General features: G+C 42.0%; 1 protein-coding gene across 1 annotated transcript in view; it reads right to left on the bottom strand.

Annotated features, from left to right (window-relative positions):
• nsun2 (NOP2/Sun RNA methyltransferase 2) overlaps positions 1-20,221 on the bottom strand; it is a 62,596-nt gene that overhangs the window by 32,675 nt on the left and 9,700 nt on the right. The window contains exons 3-8 of the mRNA XM_072509485.1: positions 17,792-17,896; positions 17,607-17,712; positions 11,678-11,749; positions 9,355-9,439; positions 6,975-7,170; positions 2,049-2,123 (exon numbers count right to left, since the gene is read on the bottom strand). Coding sequence (XP_072365586.1) covers positions 2,049-2,123; positions 6,975-7,170; positions 9,355-9,439; positions 11,678-11,749; positions 17,607-17,712; positions 17,792-17,896 — 639 coding nt within the window. The remainder of the gene's footprint in view (positions 1-2,048; positions 2,124-6,974; positions 7,171-9,354; positions 9,440-11,677; positions 11,750-17,606; positions 17,713-17,791; positions 17,897-20,221) is intronic.

The raw sequence follows: 20,221 nt of genomic DNA, 5'->3' as shown, positions 1-20,221 counted from the left end.
TATCTCAAGGACATGAGGGATGAGCAGCAAATGCTGGCCTTGCCAACAATGCTCTCATCTGATGAAAGGATTTAAAAAATGGAACAAGTGGTATAGAAATTACAACAAAACAACACAAATTATTTTGCCTTCAATGTTTATGTCCATTATGGATTAATTATGTTGAAATGAAACTTGCCTACACATAGATCTAAATGGTTTTAGCAGACCACAACGAAAAGCTGCTCGAGTTTTAAAAGTCGGAATCAGATTTACATAGTTCGGGTAGAGAATTAAACCTTTCCTCAGACATTATATATTCTCCTAATTTTTCATGATTTTGTTTTTAAATTTAGAGTACCCAATTCCGTTTTTTTTTTTACAAGGGGCAATTTAGTATGGCCAATCCACCTAACCTGCACATTTTTGGGTTGTGGGGGTGAGACCCCCGCAGACATGGAAAGAAAATCCCGGCCCTCAGCGCTGTAGTCCCAGTGCTAACCACTGCGCCCCATGCCGCATTTAATTTTTCATGATTGGTGAGTAGAGAAAATTTAGCTCATCACTGTGAAAACTATATACTGTTTATTCATATAATGCCCTTAAAAGGGAACTAACTATTGGTTTTAAGTAAATTAAATTAAGAGTCCGATACAGGCCGCTACAAATCGGCAGTTACTAAGAACCATTATTCTTTATGTCATCTAAGCGGATACTGGTAAACAAGGTGGAAAGGTGCCGCTCGTCAAAGGACTAGTTTTGCTGGATGGGTGAGCATACCTTGTCTAATATTGCATTTCTACTTATTTAGAAAGATTAACTGTGGCCCCAATATGGATCCCTGTGGAACTCTCACTGGTTTCCATTCAAAACACCTTCCACATATCACCACTCTTGCTCAGTCCAAAATTGACCGTCTATCCTCCTGGCTAACACTTTGAAAATCAGTCAATTGCTTGGGACGATGCTAAATGCCTTCCTAAAATCCCAATAATCTTCAGTGCCTTGGCCTTTTCCACCAGATCCTCAAAATAGTTCCACTTTAACGAGCAGATTCAACCAGCCCATTCTGTATCCATGTTGGTTCTTGAACTAGACTTTAATTCATAGCAGCTTAAACTCAAAAATCCATTACAGGCAGTTCTTGTTGCCAAATTGTTTTGCTAAAATAGACCAATTTCTTTAGAAATGAAACTTGGTTGTGGTTGTTGGGAGGTCAATCATCTCACCTCCAGGATATCATCGCAGGGGTTCCTCAGGATTATTTCCAATATTCAACCATTTCAGCTGCCTCAATGACCATCATAAAGGTCAAAGGTATGGATGTTTTCTGATGTCTGCACAATGCTCAGCACCATTTATGACTCAGAAACTGAAGCAGTTTATGTCGAAATGCAGCAAGCCCTGGATAATATCCAAGCTTGAGCTGAAGTGGCAAACAATCATGTCACACAAGTGCCAGGAAATGACCATCTCCAACAAGAGAGTAACTAATGCCCCTTGACATTCAATGGCATTACCATCACTGAATCCCCCACAATCAACATTCTGGGGGTTACCATTGACCAGAAACTAAACTGGACCGTGGCTACCAAAGCAGGTCAAAGGTTAGGAATCCTTTGGTGACTAACTTGCCTCCTAATCCTACCAAATCCCGTTCACCATCTAAAAGGCTCCCTTCCACAAACATTCAACCCCTCCGCCACAGACGAACAATGACAGACGTGTGTGTACCATCCACAAGATGCACTACAGGAACTCACCAAGGTTCCTTGGGCGGCACCTTCCAAACCCACGACCATTGTCATCTAGAAGGACAAGAGCAGCAGATATCTGGGATCAGCACCACCTGGAAGTTCTGCTCCAAGTCACTCACCATCCGGACTTGAAAATATATCATTGCTCCTTCAATGTTGCTGGGTCAAGATCCTACACCTCAGGGACTGCAGCAGTTCAAGAAGGCAGTTCACCACCACGTTCTGATGGGCAACTAGAGATGGGCATAGATACTGGCCTAACCAGCAATGCCCACATCCTATAAAAAGGAATTTAAAAATGATGAATCTTACCCATGCAAATGTAAGCTGTTGCTGGTTGTCCACTTTTTCCACACATCGATATTCTTTCTTAAGGTTGCATCACCACTGTAATCATAAATAAATACATTCACAACATTCAGAAAGAGAAGCAGACAGACTGGCGTAATGTACAGGCAGTCCAAATTCAAAATCTAGTCCTGTATGTTATTATTTCCACAAAAGGCAAGCTTATGCCAGAGATAGGCTATTGATTTGAGAAGATCAACAGGTTGGGGTGCTGCAGGGAAATAGGGAAAAAATCTCCGAAGAAACAGGAAAGCAGTGTCTGGTAGCAAATTGTATGACAAACATCTATGGTGTAAGTATCTCTATCCTCCTGGACAGAGGCAGTTTTGTGCATCTGATGAATGTAAGATTTTGGTATATATATATGTATTTGCAGTATGGTTTTAAATGTCTGGGTAGAGTGTGTATATATCCGCTGCAGTATTCGTTTTAAATTCTGGTTTAAAAGAAAGACAGACACTACCGTGATTGCAAAGGGGTGCAATTAAGATTTTGTAAAAGTGAGATCATTGTTATTTCAAACCAATGCTTATGGTTGAAAGGAGAGACTAATGGGTGTTATGATTTCAGAGGAATACATAATTAATAATTAGGTAATTGGATTTAAGTGGGATAAAGTTGATGTAGTAATGGGAGGAGCCAGGGGCGGTATTCTCTCTCTCTCTCTCCTCCCCCCCCTCGGGCCTGGTGGGAGAATCGCCGGAGCGCCATGCGAGTCCCGCCACGCCGCCCCGACACCCGCACGAGATTCTCCCACCCCCCCAAAACCAGCGCCGCGAGAATCGCACCGGGCCGCTCGGAGAATCACCGCTTGCAAAAGGCGAGCGCCGATTCTCCGGCCCAGATGGGCCGAGCAACCGCTCCGACACGACCGGTTCCCGCGGGCGCCGTCCACACCTGGCGGCGGGAACTGTGCGAGAATGCTGGGGGGGGGCGGCCTCCGATGGGGTCTGGCCCGCAATCAGGGCCCACCGATCAGCGGGCCAGCCTCTCTAAAGGAGGACCTCCTTCCTCCGCCATCCCACAAGATCCATCCGCCATCTTCTTGCGGGGCGGCCTCGGGGAGGACGGCAACCGCGCATGCGCAGGTGATGTCATTTACGCGACATCGGCCGCGTCATTTACGTGGTGCTGCTTTTTACGTGGTGCCAAGGCCCAGCGCGCGTAAAAGATGCGACCCCGCAATAGGGGGCTGGGATCAGTCTCCGACGCCGGAGTGAAACACTCCGGTTTTCACTCCGGCGTCGGGACTTTGTCTCCCTTTGGGAGAATCTCGCCCCAGGTTTCTAACAGTCAGTTTAGATTTGGCTGTGAACTGAACAGCAGCTTCTGCAAAGGTCTCTCAGGTTGAGCAGTATTCAGACACAGATAAGAATCTGTAGTCTGTTTCCTGACAGGATCACTCTCTCCCCAAACAGTCTTTAAAAAGGATTTCTTTATTCAGAGATTGGCAAGTAATCCTGTGTGTTCTCACTTTATTTAAAAGTGGGTTTTGACCAGTGATGGGGTTTGCTTGATTGGAGATAAAGAAGGTAGCAGTTAGGAATCAAAGTGTTTCATTTTATTGTTAAACTGTTTAATTGGTAATTGTAAGCTATATTTCTGTGCTGTCAAATGTAGTTTAATACTCTGTTAATAATAAAGTTTGTTTTAAAATGGAATCACTCCTGGAGCGAAGTATCCTTTCCTTACAGTCTTACAAGTTTGAATAAAAAGTGATTCGGATTCCTGCCCGGTATCCTAGCAAATGATGGGGTCTGGTCCTGGATCATAAGATCAGCTTAACAGAGAGTGAGTTCGGAGTGCCTCAAATACCAAATTCTGTACTTAGCAAAAGTTAAATTTTCAATGGCTAGTACTGCTTAAATGGCTTTTCCTAAAATCATTGCAGGTTAAAGCAATACAATAGCTTTGGATGAATAATTGGCTACTGGAATGGCAAAACAAAGTTCAGAAAAGAGAAATCCACCTTTCAACGCAATATAGCAGAAGAATGCAAAGCGGAGGTCGCAAACTATTCGCCATAGTGAGGGAGAAAACAAAAAATCTGGACTTCTCTTCACACAACCTAGTAGCTGTATTAGTGTACAAAAGAGAGAGGCATGTATATAAACACGCCACACATACGCACACCAAAAGATACTGAATTTTAACCTTTCCTACAAAAGGCTTATTTGGATGGGATTTTGATGATCCTCCGTTCAACAATGTACTGAAATTACATAAAGAAAAATGATGAACTACATCTTCAATGTTCTGCAGCAACTAATTATTTCTCAAAACTATTACTTCAGTGACATTAACATCCTGCAAATGCTCACAAAATTTTAACTATGAGCAGTCTGTACTTCACTATTTAACCTTCGCCACCACCAAAGGAAGCATCGATTTAGGTTTAAGTCTAAACATAAAACATAATAAAAAGGGCAAACTACGCCACACAAAATAGAATTACATTTCCTCCTCTTGATAACAAGTTGGTAAAGTACCACATGGAGATATGAGGATTTCAAAGAGGATAACTATGAAATTACCATGAATCAGTGTGGAAGGAGATTTCCAATGGGGGCCATGAGGTGAACAGTCACACATAACATGAGGAACAATTCAAGCAAGGGGTCCTCATTTGGCTTAGAAGGACCTTGTGTCGCAGGACAGAAAGAATGGCGGAGACCTCTGTGCATCGCTGCCCTCTCAGTGGACAACGGAGAGGAATTCCAGGTGGCGGAGTTCAGGAAACAGAGGCAGGAGGTCACAGATGATCTGGCAAACGTTATTGAGCCCATTCGTGCAGCTCTGGACAGAATGGAATAACAGCTGGAGGTACAGGGCTCAACAATTCCGAAGGTGGAGGAGACAGTCATGGGTCATAGTTATCAGATTGCCTCCTTGGAGGCAGAGGTAGCACTAAAGGGACAGAATATATTGAAGGCCAAGGTCTGCAACTTGGCGACTTGCTCCAGATGTCATAATTTCAGGATAATTAGGCTGCCGGAGAGCATAGAAGGTGTGAATACCACTGACTATGTGGTGAAGATGTTTGGGAAGCTAGTGGGGGAGGGGCTCTTCGCAAATCCTGCCGAAGTGGGATGGGTCCTCCGGTCATTGCGACAGAAGCCCAGATCTATTTCTTTATTGAATGCTGAGGGAAAGCTGTTGGCCAAGATGTTGGCAACTCGTTTAGAAGGGTGGCTGCCGGTGATAACATCTGAGGATCAGACAGGTTTTGTTAAGGATCGGCAGTTGTCGGTCAACATTAGGAGACGTCTGAATGAGGTAATCATTTCCGTGGATGTGGAAAAAGCGGTTGATTAGGTGGAGTGGAGGTACCTTTTTGAGGTACTGGGGCGGTTTGGCTTTGGGTCTAAATTCATTTTGTGGCCCCCCAACTGAGTGTTCGTACCAATGCATTAAGTTCGGGATACTTTCGGTTGTATAGGGATTCAAGGCAGGGATATCCACTTTCCCCGTTATCATTTACTTTGGCGATTGAAATGTTGGCCATTTCACTGGCTGGTAGGGAGCCACTATACACGGATAATTTATTGCTGTATCTCACAGACCAGCTCTCTTAATGTGGGAAAGATAATAGAGGTGCTTAGAAAGTTTGGTGCCTTCTCAGGATATAGATTGAACGTGGGCAAGAGTGAGGTTTTTCCGGTGAACCCTCCGGGGAAGGGAGTTGGTCAGGAGAGGCAACTGTTCTGGCCAGGATTAGTATCTGGTACCTGCCAATACAGGTGGCTGACGTCTGGGCCTTGTTACACAAGTTAAACCTGGCCAGTCTGGTAGAGGGGGTGAATGATGATCTGAAGAGATTGGATGCCCTTTCATTGTCCTTGGTGGGAAGGGTTCAGGTGGTCAAGATGACCATTCTTCCAATGTTCTTGTTTGTGTTTCAATGTCTTGCAGTCTTTCATTCTAAATCTTTAAAAAAAAAAAAAAACTTTTTTAAGTAGAGTCAATAACTTAATTTCGACTTTTGTTTGGATGGGTAAGACCCCTCTGGGTTTGGAGGACATTCCTGCAGAGGGATAGGCAGTCGGAGGGGTTGGCATTACCTAATTATTACTGGGCAGGAAACATTGAGAAAATGCGGGGGTGGGTCAAGGATTCAGGATCGGGTTGGAGGCAGATGGAGGAGGCTTCCTGTCTAGGTTCAAGTTTTAGGACACTTGTTACTGCTCCTCTTCCATTCTCTCTGACCAGGTACTCTGCGAGCCCAGTGGTAACAGCCCGTCTGATAACATGGAACCAATTTAGACAGCACTTTAAATTAGAGTTTATGTCACTTCCGGTGCCGATCTATAGGAACTAGCTGATATGGATATGACATATAAGATCTGGGAGAATGTGGGAGCAGAGAGATTTACAGATTTGTTCCTGGAGGGTAGGTTTGCTGGGCTGAAGGAATAGGTGGAGAAGTTCCAACTCCCAGGAGGGAATGTTTTTAGGTATTTGCAGGTACAGGTCTTTGTGCGAAAGGGACGCTCTTCATTTCCTCGGTTGCTGGCATCTTATTGGGACTGTGGGAGAAAACCCACGCAGACACGGGGAGAATATGTAAAATCCACACAGACTGTCACCCAAGGTCGGAATCAATCCCGGGTCCCTGGCGCTGTAACGCAGCAATGCTAATCACTGTGTCATTATGCTGCCCGCAAAGTTTTATAAGAATTGTATAAATCTGATTGACCTTTTTGTTCGTTATAAATTGAACATTTTCAGAATAAAAATAGTTTGAAAAAGAATCCTTGTGGAAATTTGCATTTGCGAATGACATGAAACCAAATGTTGCATTTTTAGCTGCAATGAAGGAAGTGCTGAAAGCTTCTAAAAGACAGTAATACATTCTCATGGCATTCACACCATAGAAAAATTCTACTGTACCTGCATGGTACATCACACAAAATCCTGTCATAGAAGAGAATGTTCCTTTGACCATCAGTGCCCACCATCTGTAATCTTGGTATATTTGATGCATCATGATTTACTACCATTATACAAGGGCTGTGCAAGCGCTTTGACTGATGAACCAACAGGTAACACCGCTTGTTGTCAACGTCATTAGCAATCACAAAACCCTCTTACAAAACAAAGAAAATGAAACATTAGTATTCCAGTATTAAAATGTGCTGAAAGCGAAATACAAATATTGCATTGTTGAAACATCACTTTTTTTCAGTCTATGCGCCTTGATTATTTCAGCCTTCAAAAGATCCTTCATAATATTATTCTATCGGTCAAAAGGAAATTAGCTTTAGCTTGCATCTACTTTTATTCCACTGTTAAGAATAAGGGAAAATTAAGATTTAGAAAGTGAAATTGGGATAGAATGAATTATAAAAGGGGGTTGATAAGGGCAGCTGTCTGCAGGGAGTTTGATAAGCAAATTAGCATATCAGTGAGAAAAGCAAGTGTTTACCTAGGTGAGTAGGAGAAAATATTATAGAAGAGGTAACTTCAAAGTGTGGAGATGAGGAAAATTACACATATATGCTAAAAGCTGGATCCACAGGGTGGGTAACAAAAGGAAAGAATGATATATCCGTAGCATAATAATTGGGGAAAGGAACATAGCAGCAGCTACCATCACAGCAACACCTAGCTGCAGAAACAGTCGCCCAAAAACAGGTTATTGCTAAACGAGCACTCAGCTAAGCTCCAAAACTTTTTCTGAAACGGAAGGCAGTTTTCCCCAAACATGGCCAAATAAGCAGTGTGGGGCAATTATCTGCTGGATTAAGCTCATAGAGTTAGATAATATTTGATATTGTTTTGGAACAAAGGGGCCTTTGGGAGCCAAGGAGTAACTTCATGTAATACGGCATGTGTATATAGCCATTAGTGTAATTAAGTGTTATAGTATATTATAGTCCTTCTTGTTGTGTTCTTTTGCCTATTTTAAGTTAATAAATATTATCTTATTAATTGATCACAACAACTGGACTATTCCTCCCTGGTTTGCATGTCTTTTCTCACAATATTCCAAATTGAAAATGTACACCAAGAACAGGGGTTCCAAGATACCCTTCTGGGTTTTGGGGATGCCCTCGCATTTAACATCAGCGGGGTTCTTTACACCATCATAAAATAATATTTATAATCCGTCCCATTCTGCCAAGTAGAAAACAAACAAAAATAGCTTTAACTCCCTTATTATAACTTATTGGTGCCCCTCGAAGATGAATTGCGGGAGAAATCAATTGCAGATTTAGGGACTACCTATGAATCAAATCTGCCAAAATTGCAATTTATGGATCAAGCCCAATTGTTTACAAATCCAACCACTCCAAAGTCGACCCTCAACCATTTCAGGAAAAAATAATTCAGCTTCAAATCCAATTCAGTTTGTCTAGAATTAAAATCAGTTTCCAAATTAATGTTAGTTGTGTTAAAATAATCTCACATTGTGATCAGTAAATGGTTGCAAATAGCCTGAATATGTTTCAGCAGCTGTGATTCTGTGTGCATTTTCAACTACCCCACTTCCCCATCACTGGGAATAAATAAAAGCCATAATATTAATAGGTTGAAAGTAAAAAGATAAATAGTTTTAGTAACACCATCAAGTTGGATCATGCTTCAGGTAATATGCAAAGAGCTAGTTAGGCCTCCCACTAGCCATTGGCAACTGTAGTCGCACAAAAGCAATTTATGTTCTACACTTGTTTGTAAAACAAATAAACAATGCTGATTGAAAACATACATCATATTTTACTAGAAACAAAAGGGAAAGAGTGCACTGATAATTCTAATTAAATAGAGGTAAACCAGTAGCAACATTTTAAGTACATAAATTAGAAAAATTAAGACCATAAAAAAGAGAACATATTTTAAAATGTACTTTGTCTGTTTGCATAGTCAGAACATTAACACAGAAATATGGTATATAGCATTTTTCATTTGATTGCCTTTTGTGTCTCGCTACTTTATAATTCAACATTTTAAGATGTCAATTTTGGAGAAACGTTTTTGAAGGGAAATCAATTTGCAATGTAACCTGACATAGATAATCATTAAGGAAATTGCCAATCAAACCAAATTTGGAACATAAAATCCTTTTGAAAAATACTTGGGATTCATGCTAAATTAGGATTAACAAACATCTCACTTTTAATTTGGCAGGTCACTGAATTGAAATGGCAAATTTCTATTAACAGGCTTTAATGCTGTAGCAGGAGGTCGTTTTTTTAAGCAACAAATACTGAAGTGAAATCTTCCACACTGAAAAATTTGAATGCCCTTCCATCAGAACAAGGATAATTACCTGGGAAAGCAACATTCATGTCAGAATGCAGCATCTCGATCAGCTGAGCAGTCTTTGATCCGGGTGCTGCACACATATCAAGAATCTAACAAGGAACAAAAACTTTGCACATTGACATGTTTACTGAATTTACAGCATAATTCAACTATGAATCTACCAACAAACAAATACCACGCAACAATAAAATCCAACAATTTACACTTTGAAAGCAAAACGTGTGAGATGGAGAATAAAGTATAGTTGACAGCATTCCAACTTCTCTACATGGAAGAAGATCATCATCATTTTGAAATTGAACTCAGCTCTCGGAATTCTTAAGTTCAGAAACCACATACTGTCCAAGTGTTAAAATTTGGATTTCACTCAGGTACATCATTTAAGGCCACTGACTAAAGATGACAAAGTCAAATGTTGCTTTATGGCAATGGATTTTGAAGGTGGAATTCTACAACTCTCCTCGATTTTCATAAAAACATAAATCAATAGCTTTGAATCATTTCCTTTCTAAGGGAATGGCTGAATCACTACATCCTGACCTCCATGCCTTTACATGAATAATTAGAATTGTGTTTTGGCAAACAGGAAGAACAGATTTTAAATCCCAAGTCTAGGCAACAGTTACAACCTCTTGCTCTTGGCAGATCTAATCTCAGGCTTTCCACATTCCTTTGGTTATTTTACAATTTGATCTCCATCAAATTTTGCCCATCTCCTTTACACATTTCCTCTTTCACACCAAATAATTTTCACCTCAATTACTCCCAACTTTATAGAAAGCCAGAGTCCATTCTAGGGGAGGTTACGCCAGCATTTCCCTCACACTTACTAAAAAGAAACAAAAGATGACACTTCTAAGATGCAAACTTATAATTTCCACAACCTATTGTTACTTTGGTCAATGTTCCTTGATTTTTTTTTCTGTTCGTAAATAGACACTTCCAAGGTGTCTCAAATCTTGCACAACCCTATCCTTATAGTGGCAAATAGATTAAACTGCCTCTCCATGTTATTTCTCCCAAGTGCATCACTTCACATGTACCACATTAAATTGCATCTGTCGAGTCTCTTCACATCTTAACTGTCCATGTCCTCCTGAAGACTATTATCAACATACTCACTAATAGTGTTGCCAAGATTTGTCATCTGTAAACATTGAAATAGTACTCCTATACCTTCAATTATGGAAAATGTAGTGTATTATTTAGGATATCGGACTCACAACCCAGAGATGGCTCATATTCCACCATCGCAAATTATGAAACTAAATCATTTGTTCATTTGCAGATCAGGACCAGAGAACAGGTAAATCAATAAGCTGCTGAACTGTTGCAAGAAGCCAACTCATTTACATCTAATGTCCTGCATGAAGAGGAAGCTATTTGGTCTCACCTCAATGCTACTCCAGAAAGAGTACAGTTATCTCTTAATGTCCTCTTGTAGAAGGGACTTTAGTCGGCGGATTAGTTGCCTTAATACCCTGTATTCATTTTAACCAGCTGCTTGACTATATTTCATGGAAATAGGCACTTGGCAAAGCATGATGGATATTTAGCCTTATTTCAGTCAAGAAGTTCTGTATGAAATAGTCAGACGGTCATACAATGTAAACAGGCATACAGCTGCACATTGTTTTGCTGACAGCATACAATTATTATTCTTCTTAGGCAAGGAACCCAAGGCCTGGTATTAAAATCTAACTCCGGCCTGCTCAGTTTTCTGTCTCTTGCTAATCTAAAGAATGCGTTCTGTCCTAGATATTGCTTACTGTATCATATAAATTGCCTGCCTTTACCTCTGTAAAGCGGGGACATTTGGAGTGATTGTGGTCTCTCCAACTCCCCCAACCAACTTAGTGTTTAATTAAAGGACCTTTGGCAAAAGCTCAAAGTGCTGACTTATAATTTCTTCCGACACCTCTCCAAGGGACCTCAAAAACCTTTCACAGAATAAAACCAATTGCTTTTTCAGAATCTACTTTCCAGAAGGCTGTGTCCATTTTCACAGAACGTAATAGTTTTTTCACAATGCAAATTGGTCCATGCAGAAACAGAAAGTAAGCTAGGTGACTCGACCTAGCGTCCATTATCTACTGACAAGCATCATATACCTTATGGCTTCAGCGCCAAATCATGTCGCTATATCTAGGTTGATCCAGAACTACTTTACAATGATTCAAAAGTAGTAACATAACTGCACCCTCTAGTGATTTTCAAATCTAGCAGAATTCAGGTGATTTATTTTGAAATACTGACCGCAAAGAAGAAATTAAATATTTTTCTGTACAGAACTATTGTTTCTGTACATAAACAAGAATCTATGTTACCTTATGATGAGCCTTAATGTCAAGCAGCAAAGGAGGGATCATACTGACAGCTTCCTGGCGACTGATATTTCCCTGGAAAAAGGAGACAGAAATTACATGACTGAAAGCATATTAAAGCCCCAAACTACAATTTAAAGTAAAGGAGATGGGCTTAATCAAGTGGGAGAATAAACGATTTTGGAATTTTTAAAGGATGAATTTGGGTATATGGGGCACTTTAATTATAATCCATGAAGAGTTAATCTTGCAATTTTACACACATCTGGGCCAATTATGTCTGAGCCAGTTTTTTGGCAGAACTGTCCTATTTAATCCCGCACCTCAATGGTGTAAATTAGCCCTTGTTAATTACTTATCCATTTGTCTTTTAAAAAGCTCCGATGGAATCAGATTTACCAACATTTCAGGTAGTGTGCTCCTGATCTTAACAATTTTCTGCGTGAAGAAATTTCTCCACATTCCCTAGTCCTCTTGCCAATTATTTTAAATCTACCACCTCTGCTTACTGGTGTATTTCCAGAGGAAACATTTACTTCCCTACTTGGTCATAACATAACCTCCCATAGTTTTTAATAACTCTGCGAAGGCTCCTCTTAACCTTCTCTGCTTTACCAAGTACAATAAAGTCACCATAGTCCCAGATGATAATAGGTTGTTTTTCCCTTGAGAGCGGGCGGGCAGGCGGCGGCGGCTAACTGGTGGTGATTTCACCTGAGGATTACCACACCTCAGGTGAGGGGCAAGGTTGAGAAGGCGGTGCTTTCATGAATAAACTCAGCTGGTATGGGAATTGAAACCATGCTGTTGGCCTTGCTCAGCATCCCAAATTGCTGTCCTGCCAACTCAGCCACAAGGATTTAGTGTATGTGTCGATTTTCAATGCAATAATGTATGCAAAGCTAGTTCATTGGAGTGTTACAGAGTAACATTTCACACTGAACCACACAAGCAAATATTAGGGCACATGACCAAAAGCTTGGTCAGAGGTAGGTTTTCAGGAGAGAGAGAGATGGAGAGGCTTCGCAGGGGAATTCCACAGCTCAGGAGCATGGCATACTAGTGGTGAACCGACAAAAACTGGGGATACTCAAGAGGCCAGAATTAGAAGAGGTCACAAGTCTCAGAGGGTTGCAAGTACTGGATGTTTACAGAGACTGGCAGAGGCAAAGACATGGAGATATGAAAATAAGGATGAAAATTTTAAAAACAAGATATTGCGTAACAAGGAGTCTGTGTAGGTCAAGAAGCAGAGGAGTGATGGGTGAACAAGACTTGCGCAAGTAAGGACACGGGCAGAGTTTTGCATGACTTAAGGTTTACAGAGAGTAGAACGAGAGGTTGGCCAGGGGTATGCCTACATAGTCAAGTCTAGAGGTGACAAAGGCATGGATGAAATGAGAACAATCCCAGTTTCTCCAATCACTCAATGTAACTAAAGTCCCTCATCTTTGGTGTCAGTCTAGTAAAGTTCTACGTGCCTTTCCTCCTTCCTGAAGTGTAGTGACCAGTATTGCACACAATACTCCAGCTTGTAAGGCTGAGCAACTTCCATGATTAGCCTTTAATGACTCCATTTACAAAACCAAATAACCATATGTTTTCTTAACCACCTTTTCAAATTGTTTTGCCACCTTCAGAGTATTGTGAATATGCACTTCCAAGGTCCCTCGGATCTTACACATGCCTTTCCTTAAAGTCGTACCATTTGGATGAAACTGTCTCTCCATGTTATTTCTCCCATGTGCATCACTTCACATTCAACACATTAAATTGCACCTGCCAAGTGTCCCACCATGTTACATATGTCCTCCTGAAGGCTACAATCAACATGCTCATTGTTTGTGGTGGTGTTGCCACGTTTAGTGTCATCTGTAAACATTGAAACCGTACTGCTATATCTGTTCCGAGTTTTATTATTATGCATCTTCTTATTTAAATCTATTGCTGATGTCATCAGTAAGTGCTGTGACATTGTTAGCTGTTGTTACCTGTGTATGTTTGTATATAACTGCCGTTAGCTCCAATTCTATTCTGTTACTGTTATTTCAATGATTAACTAGCTGCTCCCATTTTTGAGTCCATGCTGTATTTTAAACTTTGTTATTTTCATATATTAAAGAAGATTAAATTTAACATTAACGCATTTCAACTACCTTTTGTGGCCAAGCTACCACAATATCCAGTCCAGGCCATTTACGCAGAAACATGCTAGAAAAGAGGAGGAGGCTCTTTGGCCCTGCTTCGCCATTCATTATCATAGCTGATTATCAAGTTTAATATCCTGGTCCAGCCTTCCCCCATATCCACTGATCCCTTTAGCCCCAAATGCTCTCTCTCACTCCTCCTTGAAATGACACAACATTTTGGCTCAACTACTTTTGTGGTAGTGAATTCCAGATTCACCACGCTCTGGGTGAAGAAATTTCTCCCTCACCTCAGTCCTCAAACTATGACCCCTAGTTCTGGTCTCCCCCACCATTGGGAACATTCTTTCTAAATCTACCCGGTCTAATCCTGTTAGAATTTTATAAATTTCTATGAGAAATTTTCCTCTCGCACTCTTCTAAACTCCAATTCATATAATCTTAACCGATTTAGTCCCGCCATCCCAGGAATCAGCCTGATAAACCTTTGCCGCACCCAGTCCATAGCAAGAACATCCTACCTCAGATAAGGACGCCAAAACTGCACACAATATCCCAGGTATGGCCTCACCAATGCCCTATACAATTGCAGTAAAACATCCATATGCCTATACTCAAATACTCTCGCTATGAAGGCCAACATACCATTTGTGTTCTTTACTGCCTACAGTACCTGCACGCATACTTTCAGCGACTGATGCACGAGAAGACCAAGGCCTCGCTGAACATTCACCTCTCTCAACTTACACTTTCAAATAATAATCTACCCCTATTTTTTCTGCCAAAGTGGATAACCTCACATTTATCCACATTATACTGCATCTGCCATGCATATGCCCACTCACTCAGCCTGTCCAAATCCCGCTGAAGCATCTCTGCATTCTCCTCACAGCTCACCCTCCCATCCAACTTTGCATCATTTGTAAATTTGGAGATAATGGGTGGGATTCTCCGATGCTGCGTCAGAGTGTCCGCGCCGTCATGAATGCCGTCGAGTTTCACGACGGTGCAAACGGGCTGCCGGCAGCATCGATTCAAGCCCTGAAAAAGGGGCCAGCAACAGCGCCGCGAGAAACGCAGTGGGCGTGGCGCCAGAGCGGTGCCGTCAGCGCGCAACACCCGGATGATGCGCGCTGCATTACGTTATGTGCACCATCCGCAATGGAAGAGCGGAGGGGGTTCCTGCGCCCAAGACGTGGCCACCAGCACCCGATCAGCACAGTCAGGCGCAACTGGCGTGATGTGGGCATCGCCGTTAGCGCTGTGGGGCACACCCTACGTACTGGAGAGCAGTGCCACAAGGGTAAGTACCCAGAGAGTTCCCCCGGGCCACACCCCACCCCTCCATTCAAAATTGCCTGCATGTTTAATGAAGTTTCCATTAAATGTAAAAACTTGTAGATTTGAAGAAAATTACTGTATTTATATCATCCTACAAATTACACCAAAAACAAATTTACAAATAAATAAAAGTCAAAATACCCAGCATAAATATATTCCGTGTTTTTGTATTTGTGATATTAACTAAGCTATGCAATTTCTTTATTTTAAAATGATGATCCATTCATAAACTAAGAGAAACATTCATAGAGTACAAAAAGAACTTGAGTGTTATTGAAAAAAAAACATTTTGTCGAAGCCTTTCATCTTGCATTCATTTGGACATTCACAAGAACCATTAATGTCAGGGAACAAACAACTGTATACTGTATGAGGAGAGAGTGCTGATTGGTTGGCAACTGGACTCTGATTGGTCGAGGTGTTGCCATGTGGAATGCACCTGTTAAGGGGACTGACAAATTTAAACCAAATAGCTTGATTATGATTGGTCATGGCACTGCCCTGAAAAATAAACCAGCGAATGGCTGACACTTATTTTGTTTAGGTGAAACAGGTGCAATATGTTTACATGTTCTATTTGTGTGCAAAGTGCTTGGTGTATTAATATGTATATATATTTAGTTTCCAGTACACGCAAATGCGCTACATTGTCAGCTCAAATAACAATCTTAAATTGGTCGTCAGTGTAAGTTTTAGCGCACGGATGATTGTTTAGCAAATGTAGACCCATCGCAGGATCACATCTAATGTTGGACAGTGTTTTAATTTTACAAGCATGGGCTGGTTGGGTAGATTCTCTACCTTTCTCATTGCGAACAGGGCAGGCACATGCATTTGAGATGATCCATCAGTCTTTGGGATGTGCCGCCTACATTAATAGCATGACACTGGCACGGAAATTCATATACCACATTACTCATTTGTGTGATAGGTAGAACATCTTTTGGGCTTGATGACAAGCTGAACCAAATAAGTGACGGCCGTTAAGAAGAAAATGCTGGAAAATCTCAGCAGGTCTGACAGCATCTGTAGGGAGAGAAAAGAGCTAACGTTTCGAGTCCAGATGATCTTTGTCAAAGCTAAAGATAGAGAAAGTGGGAAATATTTATACTGTGGAGTGAGAACGAAAGATGAGTCATCGCCACAGAAACCCAGAGAAACAGGGTGCTAATAGCCACAGAAAGCTAGGGTAACGAGTGCTAATGGCAGCCCCCAGAAAGAACAAAATGTGTGAAAGGCCAAACTTCAGAGAAACTAACATCAGAAGGTAAACTGTGACAGATGTAGATGCGGGCAGAGGGGAAGCTGAAGCAAAGGGGAGAAAGGGTAACGAAAGGTGGTTAAGATGTGTGGGTGGGGGGGGGGGGGGGGGGGGGGGTGGAGGTGAATATATAGAAAGATAGACAAGAGAGAAAGAAATGGTAAAAATCAGTTAAAATGAAATGGGATAAAAACCAAATGGGTCGAGGTGGGGTAGAGCTAATCATCTGAAGTTGTTGAATTCGATGTTGAAACCGGAAGGCTGTCGCGTGCCTAACCGGAAGATGAGATGTTGTTCCTCCAGTTTGCATTGAGCTTCACCGGAACATTGCATCAGGCCAAGGACAGATATGTGGGCATGGGAGCAGGGTCTTATATTAAAATGGCAAGCAACGGGAAGGTCAGGGTCCTGAATGCACAGACCAAAGGTGCTCAGCAAAGCGATCACCCAGTCTGCTTTTGGTCTCTCCGATATAGAGGAACATTGGGAGTAGCAAATGCAATAGACAAAATTAGAAGAGGTGCAAGTGAGACGCTGCTTAACCTGGAATGTGTGCTTTGGGCCTGGGATATTAAGCATGGAAGAGGTAAAGGGGAAGGTGTTACACCTTCTGCGATTGCATGGGAAGGTCCCATGGGTGATGGGAGGGGTGTTGAGTATGGTGGAGGAGTGGACTAGATTATCTCAGAGGGAACGGTCTCTGCGGAATGCTGACAGAGGGAGTGAAGGGAAGACGTGTTTGGTGGTGGCATCACACTGGAGTTGGCGAAAATGGCGGAGGATTATGCCTTGCATACGAAGGCTGGTGGGGTGCAATGTGAGAATGTGCATTCCTCAGGGTGATGCCTTAACCAGAGTCAAGCTATCTAGTTGAAATTTTCAAACAATGCCTGGCACTTACTGCCAATCACCATGAACAAAGCATTCTTCATGACAACACCTCGATAAGAGTCCAATTGCCAACCGATCAGTACACTCTTCCCATACAGTTTAAAGTTGCTGTTTCCCTTGACATTGGTATTCTTGCGATTGCCTTGATGAGTGCAAGACGAAAACTTTGACAAAATTCCTTTCTTCAGCAATTTATGGAGTAAATTAAGAACTTGGTTCTTTTCCATTTCCATCTTTCCACATCATCGGTGTTGGTTTTTTTTTTTGAAGTGAAGCATTCCTGAATACTTACAGACTCTGTCTCACTAACAAGGAACTGGTGGAACTTCTCCAAGACTGGTGACTTTCTCAGCATCTTCCTGCTAATGTTAATATGCCAAGCTAATTCACTTGGATACCTGCAAGAGAATTTGCCATTTTAACCCAATTGTTGAAGAGAACAACTTCAATGCCACTTTTTTTGTGCAAATTTCTTACCAGCTCAAACGCTGTGGGGCCTCAATCTTTTGTCCATCCACCTCCAAGTCTTGCAGTTCTTGGAAATATTTTGTTTTAAGGCACCGCAAAATCTCTTCTGCATGACTTTACAAAACAAACAAGGAAAGAAAAAAAACATTTCTGAACAAAGAAAATGATGTGAATATTTAGCAAGAGAAGTAATTTTCCCATGGAGGAGAAACCAACTTCATTCCAAGCCTCCCAAAGAGATTTATAAAACACTCATGTACACATGTATCAGGTTACATGCCAAAGATAATCTTCTTTTCTCGACAAATTCTTCCACCTAAACACATATTTAAAAATATAAATAACATATGGAAGATGTTCTTTCCTTATTTTACTGAAAGAAAATAAATGACCAGAGGCAATCAAACTAAAGAATTAATTACAATGAAGGTATTTTGATCGGAGTGATTTAATAGGTCGGCTTGTGGCACAGTGGTTAGCACTGAAACTTCAGAGCAGAGGACCCGGTTTCGAATCCCGGCCCTGGGTCACCGTCCGTGTGGAGTTTGCATGTCTACGTGGGTTTCATCCCCACAACGCAAAAGATGTGCAGGGTAGGTGGAATGGCCACGCTAAATTGCCTCTTAATTGGAAAAGATAAATAATTGGCGACTCTAAAAAAAAAAAAAAATTTTAATTTTTAAACAGCCTAATTGAATCAATAATCTTTTATTAGCTGACAATGTCACTACAATTGACATTACTGCATTTTAAAATGGCTCTATCTATTGCATTGCAAGTACATTTTAGCCACGGGTAAATATTAGACAGCTACTCCGCCAGTGCGGCACTTCATCAGAACTGCACAGAGTGTCAGCCTAGAGTGATGTGCTCAAATCCTGCAACAGGACTAGAATCTGGAATCCTCAGACTCATTATTGTTTCAACTGCCTCAGTGCAGCATATAAAGAACGACATTGTGGTACAATATCTACAGTTATAAATTAAGTGAAAATGAATTTGGCTCATTCTTTTAGTGTGCCGACTTCTGGTGGCAGCATGTAGGGAGTGGTCGCTTCCGACAGGGTAGCTGATTTTGGCCTTTTTATGCCCAGTTTCTGGGATTATTTTTATGAAAACTCCCATCTAATTGATAATATAAGGTGCTCATGTTAAAGAAATACTAAAGGAAAGAAACCTGCGGATAGAACTTCGTCGATGGATTCAGCAACTTCATGAGGTTCCCGTGGAGAAAACGGCGAAGGCTGATCCTGTGATCCCTAGCCACTCCAATAATGGCCAATGTGTTTGCTGGTGTTCTGGCGACCAAATTTGAGAGAGTTCAAGGAGCAGTGGAAAGTTATGTCTGGGGACCTTCTAAAGTTGATAGAAGAGGCCCTGGGTCCCATACGGTCGAAGCTGCAGAAAATCTCACAGAAGGTAAAGGAGCATAGTGTGGTGGAGACGGCTTTGTTGACCAAATTGCCTCGCTGGAGACCGAGATCTATCGGATGGCCGTGGGAATAAGATGCGGAGGGCTACGGTTAACTACCTCAAAAACTGCTCAGGGGGCAAAACCTCAAAATCGTGGGATAGCCAGAGGGTGTGGAAGGCCCGATTTTCACCGTGTACTGTTCGTAGATGTTTGGCTTGATGATGGGGGGAGGGTGTATTCACGTCCCCTCCAGAGCTGGACAGGGCCCATCGGGCACTCTGTCAGAGGCCCCGGCCAAATGAACCACCACGAGCAGTCACTGTAAGGTTCCACAGCTTCCAAGAGAAGGAACGGGTCCTGAAGTGGGCAAAGGAGCATAGGGTTGTAAATATTGGAACTGAACTGGCAAGGGAGTGGGCTGCTTTCAACAAGGCCCTAATGAGAGGAGTTTGTTTGGGGTGGTGTACCCGGCGAGGCTTCAAGTAACTCATGAGTAGATGGACTATTATTTCAATGCACCGGAGGAGGCGGAGGCCTTTGTTAAAATAATATGGGAATGGTTTGAGTTAATTTGGTGGTTCTTGAGGTTTTTGATTGTTCGGGTGGCAAAGGGTATTGGGGTGCCTTGTATATGTGTGTTGGGAGAGAGAGAGAGAGAGAGAGAGAGAGAGAGAGAGAGAGAGAGAGAGAGAGAGAGCGAGAGCGAGAGCGAGAGCGAGAGCGAGAGCGAGAGCGAGAGCGAGAGCAAGAAACGATATTGATCAATAACTGGGTTCACCAAGACCATGGGCAACCCCAACGGTAGATAGGTGATAGTCAGCTGGTCTTTGGCAGGCACATCGGTGGTTCTGGTCAATGTCTATGTGCCAAATTGGAATGATGCAGGGTTTGTTAGGAGGTTCCTAGCCTACAGTCCTGACTTGGACTTACATCAACAAATATTTTGGGGGGTGGGGAGGGGAGATTTAAACTGTGTGCTACATCCAAAAGTTGATCGAGCTCAGCCCAAGTTGATGGCGCCATCA

The sequence above is a fragment of the Scyliorhinus torazame genome, chromosome 6, assembly GCF_047496885.1.
Source record: "Scyliorhinus torazame isolate Kashiwa2021f chromosome 6, sScyTor2.1, whole genome shotgun sequence".
Taxonomy (NCBI): domain Eukaryota; kingdom Metazoa; phylum Chordata; class Chondrichthyes; order Carcharhiniformes; family Scyliorhinidae; genus Scyliorhinus; species Scyliorhinus torazame.
The sequence above is the reverse complement of the archived record's forward strand: the minus strand, read 5'-3'. Positions and strand labels throughout refer to the sequence as shown.